Source organism: Phyllostomus discolor, chromosome 3, assembly GCF_004126475.2.
Source record: "Phyllostomus discolor isolate MPI-MPIP mPhyDis1 chromosome 3, mPhyDis1.pri.v3, whole genome shotgun sequence".
NCBI lineage: Eukaryota > Metazoa > Chordata > Mammalia > Chiroptera > Phyllostomidae > Phyllostomus > Phyllostomus discolor.
This window is the reverse complement of record NC_040905.2, coordinates 197,467,696-197,488,016: the sequence shown is the minus strand read 5'-3', so window position 1 is coordinate 197,488,016 and position 20,321 is coordinate 197,467,696. Positions and strand designations below refer to the sequence as shown.

Here is a 20,321-nt window from a genome sequence, read left to right as displayed (position 1 = left end):
CCGAGGCCTCGTGGAGGACGATGGGAATCGTAGTAGGAAAGAAAGAAAAATTGGGGGAACGTCTAGAGGTGTGACCGGTAGGGCCTCCGAGAAATGTACGCGAAAGTCGAGGTTCTGCGAGGAGAGGGGCTCAGAGCAGCCTGGGAAGTGTAGTCCGGTGCTTAGCAGAAGATTCGCGGTGGGCGCTAAGGTTCCGTACCACCGGGGCTGAGCAGGTTTAAGAGGTAGGTCCGTCAGGTCGCGCGGCCCCGGGCTGAACTGAGCGAATTGAGGGCTTCTGGGGCCTGCAAGCTGCTTTACCTGGTCCAGGAGCGGGGGACCGTGTTGCCATGGAAACCCTTGCCCTGGACCGGTGAGGGCTGCCCAGAAGCTGCTGCGAGCGAGCTGTTCGCCGCTGCCCGGAAGTTCTTGCCCTGGGGCTCTTTTATGGGTGGGTGAATTTAGGCAGCAGTGAGAGATTAAGCTCAAAGAGCCCTCTAGCGCCAAAATAAAATAAAGACCTGGCGGGGGAGCTACGGCCTGCTCTTGCTGGTTTCAGCCTGGTCTGTGTGTCAGATTCAAAGTGACATGATGCATGTGAGGCGTCAGGTACGTGCAAACAACTCTGCATGGTCCTGTGCCCCGCTGGGTGCTGGCGCACCAGAGGTGAGAAACATAAGGGTTTTGCCTTCGTGTCGGGGGTGATGCTCAAAATATTGGTGTTTGCCGAGTTGGACAGGAGTGTTTCCCGCCCCTCTCCACAAGGACAGTTACTATGATGATGACTGTTGTTTATTGAGCATTTACTGAATAAGTTATATTCCAGGAACTCAGTCTCCATTACGTCAGTCAGCCCATACAGTAACAGAGTGCCGATTTAGAAATTAAGATCTAGTAAAAGATGAAGCTAATTGTTGAAGATAAGCAATGGAGAGTATTAGAACCTCTGCTCTCTGCCCTTTTTCCTCCTGAGCGAGCACGTTTACCCGCTACCCTATACTGCTCCCTAGTGGCAAGCTTTTCGCAGTTTGCAGAAAAGTGAAGACGGCGCAAAGCAATGTTTTTCCTTTCAGCATTTCTCCCCGGAGCTTTGGCTTCCTCCACCAGTCATCGACATTGGGATCAACACAGTATCTGATTTAGTACGATGCAATTTGAAATGCGATGTGCTAGTATGTTGTGTTGGTAATATCACCTGTATGCATCCCAATTTTCATGGGAGGGAGAAGGAAGCATTTCTCCCTTTGTCCACTTTGCAGTTCTAGCTACATCCTAGATTAACGTAATAATAATTTATGTCTCTAAATAAAGGAGCTTTTGCTCACTCATTTAATCCTCGCTGTGTAACCTTTGTATAATTTTTATGAGAGGCTTGCATTTATTAACCAAACAACAGCTTTCACTTCATTTGTAAAACAGGGATAATTTTGCTAACATCACAGGGATTCTGTGTTTAAAAAAACGTAAAAATGAGAAGGGAAAAGCACAGCACAATGCTCAGGGAAAATTCACGTCACTTTATTTGGATCTCTGGTTTATTCAACAAAATATTTACTGCCTGATTATTATAGATGCATTCTACTGGATGCTGTGAAGAATGTAAAGATGAATGCCATCAATAGATTTTAAACTCAGTGGGGAAGTTTTATTCCTTTTTCTCCAAAAAAAAAGGTTTTTGTTGGCATAAGCATTACCTTGGGTTTTTAGACTGGAGTGTGCTCTGGAGCCCCTTTGCGTCTTTATTCTCTCAGCCTAGAATGCCCCTAATCCTCTTTCTCTGCCTGCCCTGCACAAGTCAACTAAGACATCATCTCCTCTAGGAAGTTCTCCCTGTCCCTGTCCCCCCCCCACTCAACTCATAGTGGATCGGGCCTGTGTGATGCCATTGTATTACCCTCATCGATGCTCTTGGTACACTAGGCAGTTTTCTGTTTACATGTTTGTTTTCTCTACACACTGTGGCTGTGCCATTTAACCCTGCCGCTGGAGCACAAAGAAGTGTTTGTTTAATGAATGACATATCTATTTAGGACCTATTTAGACCCTAAGGATAACTCCGTGAATTGGTGAGTTAGAGTTTTCAAGAGATTTAGTAAACTGATTTTAGTATTCAGGAGTGCTCACAAATCTCTCACAATTCTCCTGTATAGTTGATCAACTTAGTGGCTTGTGTGCTCTCCTACTAACACTGAATTAGTGTTACTGAATTAAGATGTGGTGTTTTAAAGTTGTTCTCTTAGCTGGAAGATGTCTTTGAATGTGATTGGATCATGAGATTAAAGTGACTTGCCTAGAATTCTCTTTTATAGGCAACTTGCTATTTTAAGGCCACGAAGAAAGAGGTTTTTTTTTTGAATAACAGAGTTATGGATCTCTGTTATGTAACAAAAATATAAAGTTCAGACATCTAAAGACTTAGAAGTCTTTGTGTGAATCTGTGAGTCTTTTGCATTGCCATTCAGTGTAGTGTGCCTGCTTACAAATTGATCTTATATTTGCAGCTGAGATTTAACCTTCCAGCTTTTCCTCCTCTCTGCCCTTTTTAACAGCTATAGTTCACTGGGCCTGGGCCTTAGTGTTGATTTCAGTATGCTGCGACGAAAACCAACCCGCCTGGAACTGAAGCTGGATGACATCGAGGAGTTTGAGAGCATTCGGAAGGACTTGGAGGTAAGAGTACAACTTTCCAACGCTTAGGGGCATTTGAAATAATAACTCTCTTTTGAACTTCAGACTCTTGTGTAACAGCTTATTTGGAAGTTCTACAGGCATCTCCAATTTAATGTATTAATTTCCTGTGACTACTGTGACAAATTACCATTAACTTGGCAGTTTAAGATGACAGAAGTATATTCTTTCATAGTTCTGTAGGCCAGAAATCTGCAGTCTGTCTCACTGGACCAAAACTTGTGGTGTCAGCAGGACCGTGCTCCCTCCAGAGGCTCTTGGGGAGAGCCAGTTCCTGTCTGTTCAGCTTCGGGTGGCCGCTGGCCTTGTGGCTGCATCACTCAGCTCTCTGCCTCTCTGATCACACTGCCTTCCTCTTTCTGCCTGTGAAGTGTCCCCTTGCCCTCTTATAGTGACACAGGTGACAGCATGTGGGGCCTCCTCAGATGATCCAGGATAACGCCCTTGGCTCTAGATCCTTGATTTATTCGCATCTGCAGAGATCCTTGTTCTGTGTAAGACAGCATGTACAGATTCCTAGGATTAGGACCTGACAGCTTTGGGTTTCATTATTCAGCCCACTACACTTAACATGTCAAAACAAAACAAAGCAAAAAACTCGATTTCTTCCTCAAGACAGTTTCACCTCCTTGTTTCTCATTTCAGTGTCTATGCATTTGCTCAAGCCACAGTCCTAGGAGTCACTCTTCAGTTCTCCCTTTCCCTCACCCTTTATACACTCACTGTCTGCAAACCCTTTGATTCTACCTCCAGAATATTCTAGAACCTGCCTATACCTTTTCATCTCCACTGTTGCAACCCTAGTCCAAGTAACCATCATCTCTCTCTCTACAATTTCAGTAGTATCCTAAGTGGCTTTCGACTTCCATTTTTGTCTCTTTAATACATTCTTCATCAAGTATCTAGAATGATTTTTAAAAATGTTCAGGTCATGTCATTCCCCTGCTTAAAACTCTTCACTGGTTTGCTGCACCGAAGATAAAAATCTCAATTTGTATTGGCCTACAGGATTTTGTATGTTCTGGCCCCTCTCAAGTTTTACTTCCTGCTACTTGTTGCCTTGCCCTCTGGACCCCAGACACACTGGCTTTCTTACGTTTCCTTGAACATGCAAAACTATTTATCACTCGTGGCCTTTGCACACATTTCCCTCTTACTTCATGTTTCTGTTTAAATGTTACTTCCTCAGGGTGAGAGGCCCCTTTTGACCCTGTCAACTTAGGTGTGTCCTTCCTCTCCACGCTCATCAGGGTCTCTCAGAGCACTTCATTCTTTGATTTTGTAGCATTTATTATACTTTACAATGATTTGTTTACTGTAAAGCCATTTACAATAGGAACCTTGATTGTGGAAATCACGTCTGTCTTTTTCACCGTTGAGTTCCCAGGATGTAGTACATAGTCGGAGCTCAGTATGTATTGTTAAGTGTAGCCTTACTCCGCGCTATTAGATGTGCATTAATAAGAGTTAAAATCTTCATCAGTTCCCAGTCAGGGCACGTGCCAAGTCCCAGTAGGGGGCACGTGAAAGGCAACCACACATTGATGTTTCTCTGCTTCTCTTTCTCCCTCCTTTCCCCTCTCTCTAAATAAATAAATAAAATCTTTAAAAAAAAATCTTCACTGGCCTTCAGGATGAAGTCCAAATTCCTTAGGATGGCATACAAGGCCCTCGCTCATCTCTGCACTTTATCTCTCACTGCCGAGTTATCTCTAACTTGACTCTCAGAGCCTCTGCACACTCTGTTGCCTTTACCTGAAATGCCCTTCACCTGTTGTCAGGCCGACTCCCACTCCTCTGTTGACTCAGCTCCGTCCAGAAGGCTTTCTTGAGTACTCGCCCCAGCTGGGTTAGGTTCAGCCTCTTCCTCCTGTGCTGATCCCTCTCACAGGTACTGCCACTCTGTTGTCATTGTCTGTTTTTCTGTCCCCCCCCCCCCCCACTAGGCCACATTCTGCTTGAAAGCAAGAATGAGTACATTCTTCTCTGCATCTGTCCCCTGCAATAGCAGGCTCAATGGAGGTGCCCAGTATGAGTCTGTTTTCATTTGCTGTCCTTGCAGATATTTTTTACTGTTTGGCAGAGGACATTGCATCTTGTACATATCCATGAACATATGCTTTTATTAACATGTAAAAATGTATTTCTGGTTATTAGATCCCACTAAGGGACTCCTGTCAGTGCGCTAGGGAAGGTACTGCTGTGGTAGTCAGGCAGGCCACCAGCCTGTTCGTTCTCAGACACTTCCCCTGACTGCCCTGCCCTGGTCTGTTTCTCCGGGGGCTCAGCTCCCAGCCTGTGTGTGTGTGCTTCTTATTATGACGGATGTTAGCAAACAGACTTTACTGTTCTCTAAGCGTCCTAATTTTTTGCTTTTTAAAAGCTCATATTGAGAGTGCCCTCTTAAGGATGAACTTTAAGTATGGTTTAAACCTCCGTTGTAATGAGTCTCATGAGGTGCTAGCGTAGTGACCTTTGACTCTGCAGAGTCGGCTCACTATTGAGTTAGTTTTTCTCCTAAAGGCAGTGTCCAGTGGGTTTGACCTGTTTTAGAGCAACTTAGGTGGGAGGGAGAGTTTTGCCCTGCACTAAAATGAGACCAGAAGAAAACTCACATTTCGTTGGTTACCGACATCAGTTTGATTACATTTTTATGACTCACGATTTACCCTATGCCAAGAACATGATGGTGCCAAATAAATATTTGCTAATGGGAAGAATGTGCCTTAATCCTAAAACTTGTGTACTTTCAGACCCGTAAGAAACAAAAGGAAGATGTGGATGTTGTAGGAGGCAGTGATGGAGAAGGTGCCATAGGGCTCAGCAGTGACCCCAAGAACCGGGAGCAGATGATTAATGACCGAATTGGTTATAAGCCCCAAGCCAAGCCCAGCAACCGTTCATCTCAATTTGGAAGTTTTGAATTTTAGAGGTGGATTATCTTGCTTGCCAGAGCCCTGGAACGGTGTAAAATGATGGCAGAAGTACAAACAAGATTTAGGGAATCGAGCGCTCAGAATGTTTTACCTCCTGCCGAGCGAAATACTTCTGCATGAAATTACTGATACTTAACTTTCACTCTAAGCTGGAATCCAAACTCTGGTTTGTTTCTGGAAAATTTGACTCTATAAAACTTGTCTAATCTTTTTAAAATAAATATATTTTTGGGAAAGTATGAGACATTCTTTATGAAGTATAACAGCACTGTTAACCCCCAGACTTGAAACACTACTTGCCTCAGACGTGACAGCATTCTTCCCTTCTTCATTAAAAGACCCTGAGCACACACAGGACACTTCCAGTTCATCCTTGTCTCTGACTTTCATTTGACCGATTTATTCAGCAAGTTATTTGTTGAGTGCCCACGATGTGCCAGGTACTATTCTAGGTACTTACTAACGTTGGTGAACAAAATCCACAAAGGTCCCTGCCCTTGTGGAGATGAGATTTTGGTGATTTTTGTGTAAACTTGATCTCCCTTTCTGAACTTGTTTCTCTGGACCCCAAGCCCCTTGGCAGTAGTGAGCCTCAGTGGAAAATTCTTAATTCCCAAATTAAGCAAGCACACTTAACAAAGTGAGTTCTTCTCAGGCCGTTTTTCTTTGGATCAGGCCTCACATCCTTTCTGGAGTCCCGCCTTGGCAGGTCTCAGGGTCCCCGAAGGAGGAACGGCTCAGGCGAAGTGAATGGAGCGACACACCAGGTGGGGTGCTGGAGGACAGCCAGGCTTTTTGGGCCCGACCGACTCCCCAAGAATCAATCTTTATTTTTATAAGGGGAGGTTATACAACATTCAATGGAGCAGGTGCATAGTGTGATTATTCAAACAGTTACCATAGAAATAACTTCGAAGAGTACAGAAGGTTTTACAGATTAGTCATGTTAAACAAAGGTTATTCTGACCAAGAGGGTCATTAGGTAGCCAACGAAGCTGTACGGGCACAAACTTTCAGGTGCCAATTAGTAACTAGGTATCTATTAAGACTCTAGGGATTGGTGTAAGTTAAAAGAGTGCAAGGGGTGATTTATAGGTTATATAGAAATTAGGTATTGTCCGTTGAAGTTAGATTTGTCTAGGTTAGGTAACTGGTTTCCTGCCTAGGTCTTTTGATTTATACATCTTGGGGAGGGAGCATGTTTTGTGTTCATTTCCATGTATTGAGATTATTACATTCAACTAGAACTCCTTGCTTCTTTACCCACCTGGTTCTATTAATAAACATTCCTGTCCAGGGTATGGGAGGGGTAGTGGCTCTAATAAATCTTGAGCTTTCAAGTGGTGGCTTCCTAAGAAACATTCTTAGCAACAGCTTCCTCCAGCTTTCTGGCAGCTGGTCTGCCCATAGTTTAATTTTGTCCTTAACTTCCCAGGTGGGGGAAGCAGGCAGCTTTAGGGTTGCTAGGGGTCTCTATTCTGTGGTCAGCAAGTCATTTCGTGCAGAATCAGGGGCATCCTGCAGATTTTTTGTTATAACACACAGGTATCCAAAAATCCCACCACCTAGCACTACAAGGGACAGGCATACAGGAAGAGATAAGACAGGAGATCTGGCCAGTCGCCTCTGCTGTGCAGATGCGTCTCACCTGACCCAACTGTGTCAAGGGTTGGTTGTTGGTTGGCTCCTGACACATCCTGAGCACAGAAACAGCAGGGATTGAAGGTCCCATCACTTGAGACTGCACATGAAGCCTGGGTGATCCGATGGTGAGGGGAAAGTTGAACCAAGTCGGAACTCGAAGGCTTTCCCAGCCACTGCCACTGCCACGTATAGTGTTCTGCTCTTCTTTTGCTCACAAGGAGTAAATATTCTACTCTACCTACTTGATTCTATATCAGGGGGTTAAGACCATGAACTCTGGGAACCAGGTTGGCTGTGGATTTATCGTTGGTTGAAGCTGAGTAGTAGGTGCAGAAAGGGTTCACAACATGGTTCTTTCTACTTTTGTGTATGTTTGGGAAAATTGTCTAATTAAAAGGATTAAAAAATCATTGATTGTGGAGTGAAAGTCTTGAGCTGAAATTCCAGCAGTCACTTTTTTGCTATTATCTGGAGCCAATGATTTAAACTTTGTTAACCTACCTTAGCAATATGATGGAGATAAAATATGTATCTAAAAAGACAGTTGTGGAAATTGAATGAAGTAGTGAAAGGAGCACGGTACCATGACTGGCCCATAAGCGCTGGGTAACTATCATTGCTGCTATTATTGCTGTTTTATCTTTTTATCAGGTACTACACTTATTGAGCTATGTAATCATTCTGTCTAGTTCAATTCAAAGCTCATGTAACAATAAGAAATATTTATTGAGCTCCTCCAAGGTGCCAGGCATTTCCTAGGAGTTAGTGGTACGTATCAGTGAACAAAGTAGGAAAAAAATAAACCCCCTGCCTTTATGGAGATTATGTTGTATTGGGAGGAGACAGGAAATAAACAGGTAATAAAAAAATATATACTAGCCCTGGCTGGCGTAGCTCAGTGGATTGAGCATGGGCTGCAAACCAAAGTGTCGCAGGTTCGATTCCCAGTCAGGGTACATGCCTGGGTTGCAGGCCATGACCCCCAGCATAACTGCACATTGATGTTTCTCTCTCTCCCTCCCTTCCCTCTCTAAAAAAATAAATAAAATCTTAAAAAAAAACTTTATTAAAATATATATATACTTACTATGGCTTGAATGCCTATTACATGTTGGGGCTTTATACATATTGCTCCTAATGCAAATAGGCACCAGTATTGCCTTTTTATAACTGAGAAAACTAAAGCTCAGGGATGATTAAAATAACTTGCTGAATATCACATTTCTAGTGATGGAGCCAGGATCCAAACCCAGGTAACACTTGACTCCAGAGTCACCTCAAGGCTCGTTAGTGAAGTTCCCAGAGGCTCAACTCAGGGCCCCTCCCTTGCCTGACAGCATAAATAGAGCCAAGGGATCGTGATACAACATGTCAGCTTTATTTATTTTCTTCAGACTTATTTTTTAGAGAGGGGGAAAAGAGGGAGAAGGACACCCCCAACTGGGGACCTGGCCTGCAACCCAAGCATGTGCCCTGACTGGGAACCGAACCAATGACCTTTGGTTCACAGGCCAGTGCTCACCCCACTGAACCATACCAACCAGGGCCAACAAGTCCGCTTGTAAATTCAGAAATCCCTGGTATACCAAGATATTTGCACCTTCATGAAACCCTGTCTCCTGTGCAGAAGTTCATGCTGATCTACCATGTATTAGGTTGCCATTTTGAGCAGGAGAATGAAATGAAAACATAAAGGGACCATGCCACTCAAAGACTGGCATTAAAAACTGATGGTAATGGCCAAGACTCTATGTGCACAATGAAGAGACCGCTTATTCTGACATCACTCTGGGTAAAAAGACGTGCAGAGAATCACAAAATCAAAATATTTATTTTGTTCTTTTGTACATGGCATTGTTAAAACATTCCCACTACTGCAATACTGCTCTCCAGGAGCTTACAATCTAAAGCAGTCAACATTAATTGTAGAACCAGTGATTAAGGCATTATATCAAATGCAGACTTTGTATCTTTAAATGTACCTTTTGAAAGCAGCAGCTGGACAGGGCAGGATCAAAATTAAATGGCATGTAAGTGTACCCCCTGCCCCATCTCCTTCAAGCTCCTAACTCTTTGTGGCTAGAACTCAAGACCAGTGCCCCACAGTCAGGAAGGGAATTCCAGACAACCTTACCATAGAAATATTTAAGAAACCTTAATCTCTTAACTCCCTGGTGGACATGGAGGATCCGTTTGTGGGCCTTGTGGGGCTGAGTGTTTCTCCAGCAGAGACTGGAGAGACCACTAAGATCCCATAACTGCAGATGATACCAGGTGGCCCTTTACCCAACCTTATAGAAATTCCAGTGGGACAACTGTTCCTTGACACATGCTTAAGGTCTCTACCAAGTTTTACAACTTCCAGCTGGTATCTACATTCACTACGTAGTAAGGTCCACTGCATCAGGAAGGCTAGGGAGGTTTGATAAACAAGATACATGGGATGAAAGACATTATTTTTTATCTATGAAAGACAGAAAGGGGAAATGGAGAGCAAAGCAGGGGCCCAAGAAGTGCGGATACAGGCTTCAGATGGATTTGCATGGGGAAGAAACGAGCATTTGGGGGTCTAACAGGAACAAAAGCCCAACACTAAATTCCACATGAACAGACACAGAAATGAAAGTCAACAAGATCACTATATTATCACAAAGAGCTCAAGAAAGGGCTTTAATTTTTTTTCTCTTTCACTAGCTTCTTGCTTTGGCAACCTTCTCTAAGAATTGCTGGAATTCAGGTTTTTCAGAAGACTCTTATCTTGAATACCTATCCCAAACTGATGTTTCTCTCTGGGAATTTCAAATTCATAGCACTTTGTCTAAACTGGCCTTGATTTTTTTTTATCTTAATGATAAGGTCCTGTTCTACAAGGGTATTTCATAGCAGCTCATGCCAAGATTTCTAGAGAGCACCAGGGTAATTACCAAACATTCTTATTTCATTTCTCAAGGTTTTATTACTCCTTGACTTCTGAGGCAATAACGGGCTATTGACACCTTAATGTTGGATTTGTCAGTACCTGTCACTCTTCTCATGCTGAGTAACAGCACTACAGGGGCTGGAATGAGAAAGCGCAAAACTCTAAGCATTGATTATTAGGTTTTAACCTCGATCCAGTAGGCTCACAACCCTCTCTTGGTTCAAAGCCATGGAAGTACACATTCCTTGCTCCAATATTTAACTGTACCTACAAAGAAAGTACAAACTTCAAAACCACAACAGAGAACAGGATGGCTGTTCTGTCTTCTGTCCTGAGGCACAACTGGAGTCTAGCACCAAGGAGGGCAGGATTTAACAGACCAGCACAGAAGAGTCACTTTATGGAGGTAGTTTGGACTGGGAACAAAGCTGCAGTGTGGACTAACAACTGAAAACATAAAAGTCCAATGTGATTCTCTGTTGAGAAAAGAGGTTTTGGCCTCCTGTGATCTAATAAAGCCCCAAAGAGTGACAAAGACGGCCAGTGGAGGATGAGGATCTGCCTGGTGTGGGGGCCAAGGAGCACCTGGCCATTCACAGACCACGCCCTCAGCCTCTCCGAAGACAGGGCTAGACTTTTGTCCTTCTGGCCTATGGCTGGCTAATTTACACTACACATCAAAAGTCTTCCCCAATCTTTAAGCTATTTCCAAGAAACTACAGATCTCTAAAACTAAGGGCCAGTGATTCCATACACGCCGGTAAAAGTTACTTTGGCTGCGGCCCTTTATGCATGTGTAGTCAGGCACACGTACACACAGCTGGAGCTGAACAAATGTTTGTGGAATGTTTAAGTATTGACCAGCAGCATTTAGTACACGAGTGAAGCCCAGGCATACCGCCTACCCATCAGTAATTCAAATTCCTATGCTTAACTCACTAGGTTTAAAGCAGAGGTTCTCAAAGTGTGGTCCCCTGACCATCAGCAGAAGCATCACCTAGGAACTTGTTAGCAATGCCAGTTTGGGGCTCTGGGTTGAGGCCCAGCAATTAGTGTTTTTTTAATAAACGCTCGAGGTGATTCTCACGCATGCTACAGTTTGAAAACCACTGGTGTAGAGGCAGATGCACAGAAACAGGAGATAATGGTTCCAACTCTTGTGCTACATTCAGTTGGGGCAAATCAAGGTACCAAGTCAAAGTAAAATGTCAATGGCTTGATTTTAAAACATCTATTTCCATTGTTTCAAATTGACTGTCATCTTTTTTTGATTGACAAGTTCATTGTAATCAAAATGTTCAGTGGGGACACAGCAGACAAGTCAGCCGCTCATAACGTGCGTTTCCGCAAGCTCCAGACCTGTACGCAGTCTCAAACCACCCTCTGCCCACCACAAAGAGTTGGTGCAACACATCGCACCCAGGGGAAGGCACAATGTATTTCCACTCATCGAGTCCTTATTTTTTAATGTTAAGTTTGGGTTCTGGGTTTAGTTGGGCAAGAATTTCCCTCAGCTGCCATGAATCCTAGCTGAAGTTAATCCATCCCATCACTGACCCAGGAAAAACCCACCAAATTCACAGATTGTCTATAAAAATAAAAACAGAAGACTAAAAAAGAAAGCAGGTCATCAAGTCATCGAATAGAAGGCTACCTGGATTAGACAAGAACATGTAACTTGGATCTACGATAGTGTTGGAGGAGACATCTCATGGATCACTTCACACCGAGAAATGGGAATCTCAGGGCAGGAAAAAGAACAATCATGGGGGTTATCACTTTAGCTCAGAGACTGTAAGTTAAACCTCTGTTGAGCAGGTGTGTATATAAGGAGATAAGGAGCAAGAAGGGAAGATTGTAGCAGGAATTATTTCTTCCAGTCTTGAACTGCTTCCCACTGCAATCGTAAGGCCGCACCATGGAGTTTGACATTAATGGCAATGCTCTGTGATGTCCACCACCACTGCCTTCTTCCAGCTGAAGAGAAAGTACCCTGTGCCGGCTCCTGCTGCTACAGCAATGCAGAGGTACCCATTGTAGGTCATGAAGATGAGCATGAGGAAGTAGCTGATGACCACCTGGATGATATGCAGCACTGTTTGCAGGAGGTGAGGGAAGCTCAGCATCTGCTGTCTGGAGAGTAAACAGGGAAATAACAATCAGAGAGCCCTGGGAGTGTTGGGAAAGCTCTGCAAAGCAGAAGAAAGGGGGAACGGTTGCCATGAAAGCTTGAACTGGATTCCCTCACAGCCACGTTGGTGGCTCGTGGGTACTTGTGTATGTGTATGCTGTTTATTGGTCCCTGGAAATGAAACATGATAGGGTAGTCAGGTTTATAAGCAATGGCTGGTTATGGTTGTAAGTCAGCAGAAGGAGCCCTCTTTGGGAGTTGGGGCAAGGAAGGAGACCTAAACCCCTGATTGACCTCCATCTTGGATCCTGATAGGGAAGCCTAAACTTTTCCACACTTATTGGCCTGAGCATCTTCAGCCCTTCCTACTTTGCAAAGTTCACATTCTAAAAAAAATTAAAATAGAATTGAGGGCTGGATAGTATAGTAGAAAGTATTGGGTTGGTCAAAAAGTTCGTGTTGTTTTTTTCCTGTAGAATAAGACACATTTTTTCATTTTCACTAATAACTTTATTGATTTGGATATTTTGAGTATGTCAGCTATGTCCCACATGGTAGAATGCTGATTATTCTCTATTAATGTCTGGATTTGATCACTATCAACTTCAATTGGTCTACTGTGGAGCATCCACCGTGGAGAAATCTCCAGCACGAAACTTCACAAACCACTTTTGACATATTTGAACAGTCACAGCACCTTCTCCATACACTGCACAAATCTTTTTTTGTGTTTCAGTTGCATTTTACCTTTCTTGAAATAATAAAGCATAATATACTGGAAATGTTGTTTATTTTCTTCCATCTTCAATATTAAAATGGCTACACAAAAACTCACCAATTTTGATGTTTTTTAAAAATACATGCTGATATGACATCTGTCACAATACAATCTAACAAAGTTGTTTCAAATGAAGTTAAAGACAACTAAGAGCTATTAGAGCCATCTTATGGAAAAAAATCAAACCATTTTTTTGGCCAGCCCAATACTTAACAAAGGATCAGGAGATCTGGCTACTAATCCCCTCCATCACTTACTAGTTCTGTCACATTAGTCATGTCACAACCTGTTTGGGCTTCAGTAAGCTCTTCTGTACAATGAATAAATAATGTTGTGTTTACTTGAGAGCAGGATATACTGGTCTGCAGGACTGCTTGAACTCAATTAGATTTCAGACCTACATTTCTATTAAGATTGAATCTCAAAATGGATTTGTCAGTCTGTGGGAAAAACCAATAGTCATTCAAATACTTTCTTTGACGGAATACAGACACTTGTACAGTCTTATATTGTAAGTAAACTGAGACTACAACTGGGAAGGTACAGTTTTTTAGAGAAAGAAATTAATTGCTTTCTGCCATTCTTCTATACCCTGACCTGAATTTCTTTTCTTAACTTATTACTTTGGCAAGTATTTTACAATATGGATTCCTAACCTCCTTCTAAAGTGACTAATACTTACAATTCAGAACAAACATTCCTGTTTGCAGAAGGGTTCCTATCATTCCTCCTTTGGCCTGTTCATGACCCACAACCACAAGCTTCCAAAGACAGACGATGAAGGTCATATAGACTCACTAACTCAAGAAGGAGGCTATTGCAAATAAAATAGATGCTTTGCTGCTCAGCTAACCCAGTTCTCCTGAACTTCTACCTGGAGCTGTTTGATTTTCTTACCCAACAGTTTTGTGTGTCTCCATAAGAATGGTTCCATTTGGTCCTGGGACAGGCATGGAATTGTAGCGAATGCTGACTTGTGACTTGCGCAGCAGGCTCTCTCGGGCTATCTTGAGTCCTTCATAGAACATTGCTAGTAAAAACACTCCCACAAAAGCTCCAGCCATTTCTAAGTAGGGAAAGAAAAGATGGTGGTTCTGTCAAACATTGCAAAATCATTTGCTGATGTGCTGTCTGAGCTACAAATACAACACAGAAAAGGTGCCACTCTCAATTTCTGAATACATTATGCAAATGAGGAATAAAACAATTGTAAGTGCTGACTCTTTTTCTTGAACAGGCATTTCAATTCTAAGTCTTTCACACTGGGAAGCAGTGGTAATGCTAAGAGTATATTCCAACTTCTGATTTAACACACCACCTGAATTAAATACTCCCCCTCTTCCCAGATAAAATTCATTTTGTGGATCAAAAGATATAACTGCACCTAAAGCAGTCCAACTGATTACTCAGCTTGTGCAACTTGAAATTAAAGCACAACAACTCAACATTATAGACACAAAGAGAAGGGTATTAGTTCCCCAAAATCTAGGACTGACACTAAGATGGACCGTGCCAAGCATCAGAAATGATGTAGAGCACAGCTCCATACACTAGAAAGAACACTGAGCTAGGCAGGTCCAGGAGGTCTGGGGTCCTGTCCCAGGTCTGACACACTAATTCTGTTATTTAGGGCTAAGCACTTCACTATTTGAAGTTTAATTTATCTGTAAAATGGCAGCAGTATACTAGGTCAATAGCTTTTATTTTTAATTTTTTAAAGGTTTTACTTATTTATTTTTAGAGAGGGGAAGGAAGGAAGGGGGAGAGCGAGAGACAGAGAAACATTGATCAGCTGCCTCTCGCACGCCCCCAATAGGGACCTGGCCTGCAACCCAGGCATGTGCCCTGACCTGGAATAGAGCTGGCAATTGTTCGGTGCACAGGCTGGCACTCAATGCACTGAGCCACACCAGCCAGGGCAATGTAGCTTTTAATCTAAAGTTATTTTGTGGTAATGTATATATAAAATGTTTATATCATTTTAACTTGACTATAGTCTTATGTCCCTGGCCAATAACTTATCAAACAAGGAAACACTAGGAAAAAGACGAAAGGAAATGGACTGCAAAATACTCCTATCTGGTAGCTAAATTATTTTTTGAGAAACTCTAAAATAAGCATTGTGTATCCTTACCTACGAAGCAAGATGGTTGTGGTTAATAACCATAATGATTAAGTAATTACAACAGAAAGAGATGCTGGGTTTCCAGATTCTTTGCCACTGTTTCTCACGTGACTGTTACCTTCTAACACCACCTGATAGTTTACTCACCTCCAGCTGTATTGATCACCAAGCCGGAAAACAATAGTTCCACATTCTTAAAGCCAAAGTAGAAGGTCATTTGCTGTTAGAAAACCAAAACAAGTCAATTAGAGATGAGTGGAGATTCTAAATGAGAATTTCAAGGAAAGAAACTTAGAACACTTAAAGTACCAGATTTGTATAAGAGATATTCACTGCAGTGGGAGGTTCCCCCCTCATTTTAGCATCACTGTAACAGGATGCAGAGAGGGGGTCCCCTGAAAATAGGAGAAAACCCTCACAATCCTTGAGTGAGGAAAGTGGATGATACTTGCCATGTATAATGTGTTTCTGTATACAATGCATACTCACATTTTTGGCCCAAACTTTCAGGAAAAAAATTTTTATTTTTTTAATCCAGTTTCTTATTTTTTATATTTAGAAACAAAACAGATTGTCGGGAGCCAACCAAGAGCCGATCCTTGACACAGTCAGGTCGGGTGAGACGCATCTGCACAGCAGAGGCGGCTGTGGCCAGATCTCCTGTGTATCTCCTCCTGTATGCCTGTCCCTGCTAGCAATAGGTGGTGAGATTTTTGGATACCTGTGTGTTATAACAAAAAATCTGCAGGATGCCTCTGATTCTGCGAGAAATGACTTGCTGACCACAGAACAGAAATCCCTAGCAACCCTAATGCTGCCTGCTTCCCTGACCTGGGAAGTTGAGGACAAAATTAAACTATGGGCAGACCAACTGCCAGAACGCTGGAGGAAGCTGTTGCTAGGAATGTTTCTTAGGAAGCCACCACTTGAAAGCTTAAGATTTATTAGAGACACTACCCCTCCCATACCCTGGACAGGAGTGTATAGAAGCAAGGAGTTCTAGTTGGAAATAATAATCTCAATACATGGAAATGAACACAAAACATACCCCCCGCCCCACAAGATGTATAAATCAAAAGACCTAGGCAAAAAACCAGCTACCTAACTGAGACAAATTTAACCTCAATGGATAACAGTTGATTTCTATATACCTACAAATCACCCCTTACACCCTTTTAATTTAGACCAATCACTAGAATCTTAATAGATACCTAGTTACTAATTGACACTTGAAAGTTTGTGCCCAGTTTCGCTGGCTATCTGATTAATGACCCTCTTGGTCAAAATAACCTTTGTTTAATATGGTTGATCTGTGGGACCTCCTGTACTTTTCGGTTATTTCTTTAACATGATTGATCTGTAAAACCTGTGTTTTTAGAAATTATTTCTATGGCAACTGTTTCTGTTTTAATAATCACACTATGCACTGAATGTTGTCTTACCTGCCCTATAAAAATAAAGATTGATTCTTCTCGGTGAGTCAGTCGGGCCCAAAAAGCCTGGCTGTCCTCCGGCACCCCACCGGGTGTCTCACTTCATTTGCTTCGCCATAGCTGTGCATCCTTTGGGACCCTGAGACCCGGCCAAGGCTGGACCACGGCAACAGATTATTGTATTTCAGGGTATTATTTTGCATATGGATATCATTATTGCCTTCTAGAGTTATACTTTTAACATATAAGCATAAATCAAAGAATTTAAAACATTTATATAGATACAGAATTAGTACTACCCATGTATAATGTGCATCTTTATTTCCCCCCAAAAATTTGGGCAAAAAAGTGCTCATTATACATAGCAAAAGATACTTTGCAATAATAACGGCAACTTACTGGCCATGTTTTTTCTGAAGACGAGCAGACTACCACCCAGGTTGAAAGGTGTACGTGACTTTATGAGTATAGTGCTTCATGACACATCCAGGGGAGGCAGATGACCCTGTGTCACGGGGAAATCTTGCCCTGACTAAAGATGGCAGCTGGAAGGTAAAAGATGCTGGGGAACTGGCAAAAATGGCAGATGCTAACACATCATAGGAGGGGCTAGATATGAGGTCACAGGAAGTTCCAGGCCAAGCATTTAAATGAAGATGGGCTAACAGCAAGGCACGGGAGTTTGCCATGCGATCTGCTGTGTAAGTAAGAGAATGCCACGAGGTCTGGAGTAAGAAAGAGGAGGCCCGCCGGGAAGCCTGCCTGGAGAAGGTGGCGGCAGAGCTGATGGACCTGTGCAGGGACCCACCGAGCCAAGCGCGGATTCGTGAGGGGTGCTTGGAGCTGGCCTGAACTGTGACTAGGAGAGCTGAGCTGCAGATTTCTGCTTTTCGGAAAGACGGTACCTCTGACTGGCATATTCTGAAACAGGCCTGGTTTGGCAAAAGGAGGCAGGATCATGTGTTTTCTGGGTCTTCTAAAGGGAACAGGACATAATGGCAGAAATCTGTCATTATTCTAAGTCTGTATAGCCTTTAAATAAACAAGCCCTTTCCTTTTTCACCCAGCCCTTGCGATGGGAGTCACTCTTCCTGGCGGGGTTCTGTAACATCACCACCACTGGCACTCTCCACAAGCACTCTCCTTCATGCCTACCATCAACTTCTGTCTTTTTCTCTTTTCTACACAAATCACAAAGACCAGATTTAACTCAGAAAAGGGTCTATTTTGAAAGAAAGGAGGAGTACAGAAGAAGGGACCCTGGAAATATTGTTTCTGCTGTGACTCTGTAATTAACCTGCCACATGATCTTGGACAAATCACTTACCTGGGTCTACTTAGTTTTTCCTCATAGGTAAATCCACCTTTAAACAACAACTTTCTAGTCTTGAAATTCAATTACTTCTATTATTCTATTACCCAAGTGTGTGAGAGAATCCGGGGACCTCTCCCATGGTACTCACCATCATCATCATGTTGCTGTCACCCCCGCCGTGGGAGTGGGAGGCTGACGTGTCCGGGTGATGGTGGCCAGCAGTGCTGTTTTCCACAGGGCTCATCCCCATATGGTGGGAATGGTCCATTTTTCCAGTCAAAGTTGAGAGTCAGCAGAAGAGTCTAAGAAAAAGGATTATATACAATAACTTAAGGATATTAAAACCTTGGTTATTGATAAATACTCAGGTCTGTGTGGGACGTCACCCACTGAATGATGCTCTCCTCGAGTTGTAGAATTATTTCTTATACTCTAGAGATGGAGAGAGAAGTTGCTGAGCTCACGGGGGTCATCTCTGGAGGCCGTGGCAGAAAGATCTGCACCCTGAGTTTCAGAAATCTAACCCTTCTTTTGCAGGCTCATTCCTTTAATAAATGTGTTCAATGCATGTTCAAATTTAAGTACGAGATAAGGAGAATAAAAGTAGTTTCTTTGGGTTGCAGGAAGCAGACAATTTTTGTAATAATGGACAAATCGATGCCATTAATGAAATTTAACTGCTCTTGGGCTTTCTAATCATAAATGTCAGTAGATAAAAAGCAAGCACTTCAGATAATTCACCTAACTGGATGGCCTGCGTTCACTCAGGATATTAAGGACACATTTTCACGTACAGGACAACCAGGCTTTAGCTAATTTAAATGTGAAGAAAAGGTCTACTGCTGCCCTAGGCGATCAGTGTGCTCGGAATTTAGACAATTTCAATCCTAGCCAGGCATTAGAGTTAAAAACACTGAAAACAAATTACAAATAAATTAGCCATTCTACATTAAATTAAGTCTAGACAATGGCACATTCAGCCTTGTTATCTTTACTACCACGTCACTGCTTGACTGCACAAGTCCATCTGGGATCATAAACCAAGGAGCAAAACCTCCTGCAGCTGGCAAGGGGGCAGGGAGTGGGAAGCTGGAAGCTGAGGAGGGCAGAGAAGGGAGGTGTTGATGGATTCTCTTTTTAGTGCTCCTCAACTCCAGTTGGGAAAGGAGAGAGTGCATTAGAAATTCCAAGGAGGCAGTCCTGTTCCTGAGCCTGAATGTGCCATTCATTATCATTCAATCAATCAATATTTACAAAGCTTCTACTATGTGCCAAACTCTAAGCTAAGTGCTAATATTTTTTGCCAATAAGACAAACAAGGTATCTGATAGAGAAACAATTAAGCAAACAAAACAATGTCATGGTGTGATTATTAGTGCTGTGGAGGAAATAAAGAGGATAATATAACATTGCATTATTAAGAGGTACAGAGAAAGCATGCTTTTTAAAAAAATTTATTTATTTTCAGTGGGGGAGGGAGAAAGAGAAGGAGAGAAACATTATGTGTGTGAGAAATATCGATTGGTTGCCTCTCATACGACACCTATCAGGTACCTGGCCCACAACCCTGGCATGTGCCCTCACTGGTAATGGAACCAGCGACCTTTTGGTTTGCAGGCTGGCACTCAACCCACTGAGCCACACCGGCTAGGGCTACCTACAATATTTTATTCATCAGGTTTTTATAACTAGGTAGAAAGATTAGGAATACTGTATTTCCACTTACACTTTTGCCCATTCAGTCAAACTGGTTTTCTCTAACAGAATCCAAAGAGGACATTTATCTTGTCTGAAGTTGGCTATATGCCAGCTTGCTTCTACTTCCCTAATACTATTACACATGGGAAATGAAATGGCACATCTGACATTGAATGTCATACAGCTTTGCAGTTCCGTCTTTTCAGAACTTTATTTTTTTTAAAGATTTTAGAGAGAGGGGAAAGGGAGGGAGAAAGACAGGGAGAGAAACATTGGTTGCCACTTGCATGCTCCCAACTGGGGACCTGGCCCCCAGCCCAGGCATGTGCCCTGACCTGGAATCGAACCTGCAACCTTTAAGTTCATAGGCTGGCACTCAACCCACTGACATACACCAGCCAGGGCTGAACTTTATTTTTATTGTTAACACTGTTACGGATATCCTTATTTCCCCTCCTCCCCGCCTTTGTCTGCCTCCACCTCCCCCCAGCCCTCCTTTCCCTCTGGCTACCACCACACTGTTGTCTGCATCTATGTGTCATGCATACGTTTTTTGACTAATTCTTTCACCTGCTTTTACTCAGTCCCCACCCACCCACCTTCTCTGGTCTGTTCCATGTATCCATGCCTCTGCATTTCCTTCTGCTTTCCCCTTTCCCCCATTTAGTAAGTAC

The 20,321-nt window shown here is 42.8% G+C and overlaps 2 protein-coding genes across 5 annotated transcripts in view; one reads left to right on the top strand and one right to left on the bottom strand.

The window, feature by feature from the left end:
- Positions 1-3: 3 nt before the first annotated feature.
- CDC26 (cell division cycle 26) lies at positions 4-5,968 on the top strand. 2 transcript variants are annotated; one of them, XM_028520670.2, is made up of 3 exons: positions 4-224; positions 2,529-2,649; positions 5,421-5,968. In XM_028520670.2, the coding sequence occupies exons 2-3, from the start codon at positions 2,569-2,571 to the stop codon at positions 5,595-5,597; spliced, it is 258 nt and encodes an 85-aa protein (XP_028376471.1). In that variant the 5' UTR covers positions 4-224; positions 2,529-2,568; the 3' UTR covers positions 5,598-5,968. The 2 variants fall into 2 exon arrangements, with proteins under 2 accessions (XP_028376471.1, XP_035877977.1); XM_036022084.1 differs by having other exon boundaries at positions 54-222; positions 2,524-2,649; positions 5,421-5,842.
- A 3,091-nt stretch (positions 5,969-9,059) lies between these two features.
- The window catches only part of SLC31A1 (solute carrier family 31 member 1), a 32,413-nt gene continuing 21,151 nt past the window's right edge, over positions 9,060-20,321 (bottom strand). For all 3 annotated transcript variants that reach the window (XM_028505468.2, XM_036022083.1, XM_036022082.1), the window contains 4 exons: positions 18,098-18,251; positions 15,349-15,421; positions 13,974-14,142; positions 9,060-12,300 (listed from right to left, as the gene is read on the bottom strand). In XM_028505468.2, the coding sequence (XP_028361269.1) occupies positions 12,099-12,300; positions 13,974-14,142; positions 15,349-15,421; positions 18,098-18,217 (564 nt within the window). In that variant the 5' untranslated portion in view covers positions 18,218-18,251 and the 3' untranslated portion in view covers positions 9,060-12,098. The remainder of the gene's footprint in view (positions 12,301-13,973; positions 14,143-15,348; positions 15,422-18,097; positions 18,252-20,321) is intronic.